Here is a 6485-nt window from a genome sequence, read left to right on the forward strand (position 1 = left end):
TATATAGTGAGAGTGAGAGAGGGCGAGAAGTGTCGGCAGCCATAAATTAGGGTACATTTTTGCATAGAAATCATTAGCAGTAGAAATTTATGCAAGAGTTGAACTTCAACCTTTGGACTTTTCATGTTTTCCTTAACTGTCCGACCATTTTTATATTTTTAACGCGATGATGATGCTTAAAGTCAAAGGCAATAATGGTCAAATAATAATTTAACCAATAGTCGGTATTAATTGATGCTTAAAAATGTTTTTATCTTTTTTGAGCTAATTACGAGCTATGAAAATGAAAAAAATTGAGATGAATCCGTAGGGCCTTGGCTAGGAGAAAAGTAATTAGGTCCCATTTATCAAGTACGATAATGTCTCTTACTTTCAAAATGTTGGGTTCGTATTTTATGTAACAAGTTGTGTATAGAAAGTGATAAAAGGGTGATTGCAAACCCACCTATGGAGGTGTCTTTGTACCAAGATAGTAGCACTATTCACTATTCACTATTCTACCCGCATTCAACTCATTAGTTTAAGAACCAATTACTCTTGCTCTGCCAGTGGAACAGCAGAGGTCAAGACAACAATTGTCGCCGACAACCATATTTTCAACACCTTTTCTCTTTTTTCCCCACTTTTTTATTTATCTCCACTCTCTTAGAATCTTCCCACCGTCACCTGTCCTTTCCCGTCGGCAGTCGGCGCCCATGCACTGTTATGTTCGCCAGTTTTTACTGTGACGCCCATATCCCCATCTCATCTTTCCGATCATCATTTTTCTCCTGCAGAAAAACTATTGCAAAAACCATTTGTCTTACCTTGGGGACAAAATGAAAAGATAATTTTGTCCATAAGAATAAAAATATAGTTAAATAATCATATAATTACCAAACATTTATAAAATGCAAGGAACACAACATCCCTTATCCTTAAAAATCCAACATTTAATCATGCATTAATCAATCACACATTAATCCCATCTAATAAAAATTAAAAGAGGACTCACAGGAATAAAAAAATATGGGTTATTTCACACAAAGAGTCTTTCCATAAGCATCACAAACTCCGGCCCGTTTGCCAATGGACAAAGGGTTTGGATATCATCCCGGATACAAGCAGTTTCTCCAGACCATGCAGGCTGATGCATTAAATTTTTTAATATCCAATACAAAGGATTAAGCACAAGCTAACAAGATGAAAAGATTGGTGAAGTAGCAATTATTCTTCCCATTGATTGTCATCCTCAAGCTGAGCTCACAAGAACAAACAGCGGCTTGTTTCCTAACTTGACCCGACCCTGGAACCAAGGGAAAATCATCAATCAGACTACATAAATTTTACACACCATGGTTACAGCAAGAGATACGACCAATGCCATTTTTCTTTCATGCAAATACTGAAGTTAAATTCTGCAGATCAGAACCCAACACAGTAAAGCACCATAGACAAGCAACATGAGCATGGCTAACTAAATCTTTAAGTATAGACTTCTCACGGCCATCCTTCACTGAACAGAACTCCGTATCTGCCTTACCTTCAAGGCTATCATAATGAAGCTTGGGAAACCAGTAGAACATTAGCTAGTCACCAATGTCCATCACCCCCCAAAACCTTTGCCTCAGCATAGAACACCCATGCCATACACCATTATCCCATGCTCGACTACCTCAACCACTTGTTCGGTCCTATTGACCTTTTCTTTTCGTTTTTATCTAGACTGGCTCAAGTTGGACTGTTTGGATAGATATACATCAAGTTTGGAAGCTTTATCTATGATGCCATGGATTAGCCCAATCTTGGCATGCCTCTCCATGATTTTGAGTGAACTGGTAACTGGAAAAGGGTGTGAAGGGGAGGGTGACTGTGTTGCCTGTAAGACTGCCCTCTTATTCTCCATGAGATGTTTAATTGTCCCATCCTCAATACAGCTTAACCATCTTCACATAAATTTGTGGATAATGAACGTTCAGATCTACAATATCTAATTTTGAGCTGCATAGGTAGGTTTACAATCAAATTTTGGCTGCATGAGACAAACACAACCAGTAACTTAGAAGAAAAGTGAGGTTTTTGCTATGCACTACAGTGTAACACTTTGCTGCAATGTAGGTCTGTACATGTTAGCAGTAAATGCAATGTCTTTCTATTCAGACTACCTTTTGGAGAATAGGATGGGTGTGTTTCGTGAGATACAAGGAAACTAAAGATTTTAGCTTTACCCACATGTACAATTAGCTAGCACCTTACACAACAAATATATATAAGTATGTCCTTAGCATGGCTTGATCAGGAGTGCAGTTTCATACCTCCAGTTCCGGCAATTCAATTACACAAGCGCATTCAACCACAGTGACTCCAACGCGCTCTGCAATACAATATAAACCAGCTTAGACATTTATTAGCATCCAAGTATGTTAGTGGTCATTCTTAGCTTAAAATTTTCACCCCTGAAATTGGTACCTCTTGAGGTATAAATGTAACAACTAACCATGTTGCATCCAGGGAAAAAACTAGAAGCAATTTTGTAGAGCCAACAATATATTTTTCTTAAAGTAAAAACACAAATAATTTCAAATTATCCACGCAGATTTTAAAATTGACCATGTAATAGCCACTTGATTTAAAGAAAGGGGGGGGGGGAGAATAGAGACAGAGAGGAACTAAATCTCAATATTTTCTAAATTACTCACGCTTCAAAGAACTAAATCTCAATATATAAAAAAAAAAGACTTAGAAAGGAACACGATATTCATAAGGAGTATGCAAATCTTTTATAACAATTTATTTATTTATTCTACTATATTCTATTTTTTCACGTTTCTTGTTTCAGAGAGATCGAACTTTTTGCTTGATGTTCCATGGATAACATGCAAGCTCTTCAGTCATTACTATTATTGAAGAAGAAAATTAAAGAACATACGAACTATACATCTCCAGTAGAAATAAAGAGCCATACCAAGCAGGCGGATTGCTGCATTTAAGGTTCCCCCTGTAGCAATGAGATCATCTACTACAATTGCACGTTCTCCAGGTTGTACAGCTCCAACATGCATCTCCATCGTGTCAGTTCCATACTCCAAAGAGTACTCTTCTGATATTACCTCCCCTGACAGGATAACAGTGGTCAAGTATTCAGTGCAACCCGTTAACTAATAAAGCAAAAGCTGCTCATGTAGAACATTTCAAACTATGTTAGCATAATCACACCTCTGAAGTTCATAGAAACGTGAGATTACTAAGAAAAGAAACTGTAAATATTTTCCATATTATATAATACGCAAAAAGATATCTACAAAATTCAAGAACTCTAGTAGTTTTTAAAGCATTGATTTCTTCTGTCAAGATGAGCAGACAATAAGTTTATGAAGCAATGGCAAGCGAATATTCAACAGACAACAAAACACAAGGCACTGTCACACCAAGAGTCGCGCTGAAGCAGTAAGAATAACATGCACTGAATGTGATATAGATAGTACCTTAAATGATCAAATTTTAAATATTTTACAATATCACAACAGTTACCATACCTCAAATAAAGATTCATATGAAGTGGAGTTACATGTTATGAAATAATGTTAAACTTGTACTCCATAAAATTGTTGATTAACCTCATTTCACCTGCCTGCAATTTTCAGATTACTTCTCATTATCTCATTTCAAAGGCAAAAACAGGGCCTTTCTTACATCAGGTTTTCCATTGTTATGTTTCATCTTAACGAGCACAAAGTTTAATATACTAACCAAGACGGTTTTAGGTAAATAAAGTGCCAAGGAAACCAGAACTTGGAATAAACATGTATCTTTAAGAAACAATGCACATGGACATCCCCATTGGTTGCTTGAAAGTGGTGAATCAGAACTCATGAATAGAAAGCCGCAAAGTTATAAGATAAATGTATATGTAATACATATGATCTAAAGATCGATAAAGTAAACAATCATGCCAAAATTCCACTTCTCCAATCTTTCAGTGCAACAAGGAGTGCAGGGAAAGTAAGGGAGCAAACTAGTTGAATGATTAGAAAGAAGTTATGCACATAATTTATGAAAATGACGAACAAATTATTAGAAATTTAGAATCAGTTGAATGAATTAGAAAATGAGTATAAGCCATACCAGGCAATTTTTTGGGCTTTCTCATAGGAACAAATTTTGCCCCAATAGCCAATGCAATTGGAGGACCAAATATAAAACCTCTTGCCTCTACACCTGCATCAAATTTCATGGTGTTGAAAGGTCATTATAAATTTACGCACTTAAATATGTCTAATTATGCATGAAAAATGAATCGGAGACCAACTTTAAGATTGGTACAAATTATTGGGCTAACTATTCCTAATTAAACCCACTCACTTAATGCAGCTGGCTTACACAATTCCAATCCTCAACAATTAAAGATTTTATCTATGTGGTTCCTAAACAGTCTCCTATTATTCATTTTTAATTTTTATCAAAATCGATGGATTAAAGGCACCTCTATTATCCACTGAACGACATGTTTTAGCTCATTATCTAAACATCCAAAATGCCAACTAATTGCAAAAGGCTTCCACCTCACTGAGTAACCAAGTTGTCAAAAGGTCTACCAGAAAACATAAAAGATAAAACATAGAGCAAATATTACTAATAATCCTTAGTTCAGCAATTAAGTTCAGAATTTTATAAATTAAGCTATTCAAGATAAGATTATGAAAAAATTTTGCAAATTCAAAATACCCTATATTCTCATAATAAAGGTCTGAACTTAAAAAACTATCGTTCGAATTTTTCAAATTAATTTTGCAGTCGGACACTATAGATTTTGAGTGTTTTTCAAATAAAGAAAATCTTAACAGATTTTAATTCACTGAAATGCTTTCACATTAAAAGACGATTGTCGTAAGTAGAACTTTTATTGTAATAAATACTATGTTACTCTTTTTTAAAAAATCTTACGATTTTTCTATAAATATTAATTTTACAATGCTTTTATAAGTTTAATTGTTAGACTAATATATTTTACTTGATAATTTCTTGTTACATATATACAATTTTTACCCTCAGATTTCATCAAATTGATTCAAAGGCCTGAAATGGAGCATAATTCAAACATTAGGGTCTATAAAGACACGAAACTAAACATTAAATACGAAATTGGTACAAAAAACTTAAATTTAGGGACCATTTAATTATAATTGGCCTTTAAGTTGCTCCAGCACATGTTTCCACAGCCTAATTTCCATAGCTTATACCAACATAAGTCTAAAAATATGGAAACACATTGCTCAAGTAAAAAGAAAACAAAAACGCAATCGAAACAAAAAGCAGCTTACCCGCAACAACATTGATGTTTTTGTCCTTATACCTCTCAACGAACAAATCGATCGTATCCTTAAATGCCTTGGGATCAAGCAATAACGTTGTTATATCCTGAAACAGAATCCCTGTGCACAATTTTTTTTTAAACAAAATAAACTTCAGCTCACTGATATGTTCCGCGTATATGAAACCACCCGTACGTTTAGATTAAATAGTGTCACCTGGTTTGGGGAAATCGGGTATGACCCGGATGGTAGAGGAGATCCGAGAGATACGATCGTCTGTTCCGTCAACATTTGAGGATGCCATGTGTGCTACGCTCATTGGCTGCCGTTCCGGTGCGGATGCGCCACCAGTTGCGCCGCGGTGGATGAGCTGCTTCACTCTTCTGCTGCTCCTCGCAGCGGTGGCGTGGGGGTTGGGAAGGAAGAAACTGGGTTTGACCGAATTGGCGCTGTAGAAATAGCAGTGTGAGACAATTTTAGCCTCGAGGATTTTTTGGGGTGAGAGTGTAGGTAGAGTGGACATGAGTGGTATTTAAAGAGGAAGAAAGGGTAAACCGAGGGATAAGGATTTTTTGAGGATGGGGAGCGAGACCTTTGTTGTTATGTTCTTGTTTTTGGTTGTTAGATAGCATAAAAAGGACTTTGAATATGAGAACTATTAGGTAAATTGCACTTACACTCCTATAAAATTATGAAATTATATTTTCTTCTAAACAAAGTTAAAAATTATATTTGCACACCATTTAAAAAAAAATTGTTTAATTATATTCCCTTCGTTAGGTTTGGATGAAAAATATTGATGCTAGCAAAAAAATACATATATCTTTAATTTTACTCCTCATTTGATATTTTTATATAATAATTTCATATTTATAAGAAAAAAAAATATAATGACGTTAGCCTCAATAAATATATATATATATTATTTATCTCTTTACAAGTATAAAAATATACTGAGAATGTCATACAAGAGCAAAGTTGGAATTTTATTTATTCTTTTTGTAACTTCAGTATTTTTGGTTCAAAGACCAACAAAAACGGATCAAGTATAAATGGTTAATTTTTTAAAAAAGGTGTAAGTTTAATTTTAATTTTTCAAAGAAAGTATAATTTTATATTTTTACATGGGGCTAAGTGCAATTAATCCTTGATATAACAAAGTTAATTACACTACACCCCCTAAATTAACATTCA

General features: G+C 34.7%; 1 protein-coding gene across 1 annotated transcript; it reads right to left on the reverse strand.

The window, feature by feature from the left end:
- Positions 1-999: 999 nt before the first annotated feature.
- Positions 1000-5896, reverse strand: LOC105159110 (adenine phosphoribosyltransferase 1). Its single transcript, XM_011076061.3, has 6 exons — positions 5508-5896; positions 5301-5411; positions 4105-4197; positions 2945-3094; positions 2295-2353; positions 1000-1285 (listed from the first exon to the last, which is right to left on the reverse strand). The coding sequence occupies exons 1-6, from the start codon at positions 5812-5814 to the stop codon at positions 1232-1234; spliced, it is 774 nt and encodes a 257-aa protein (XP_011074363.2). The 5' UTR covers positions 5815-5896; the 3' UTR covers positions 1000-1231.
- Positions 5897-6485: the final 589 nt, after the last annotated feature.

This window comes from Sesamum indicum, linkage group LG3 (assembly GCF_026168435.1).
Source record: "Sesamum indicum cultivar Baizhima isolate 11 linkage group LG3, ASM2616843v1, whole genome shotgun sequence".
Classification (NCBI taxonomy): Eukaryota; Viridiplantae; Streptophyta; class Magnoliopsida; order Lamiales; family Pedaliaceae; genus Sesamum; species Sesamum indicum.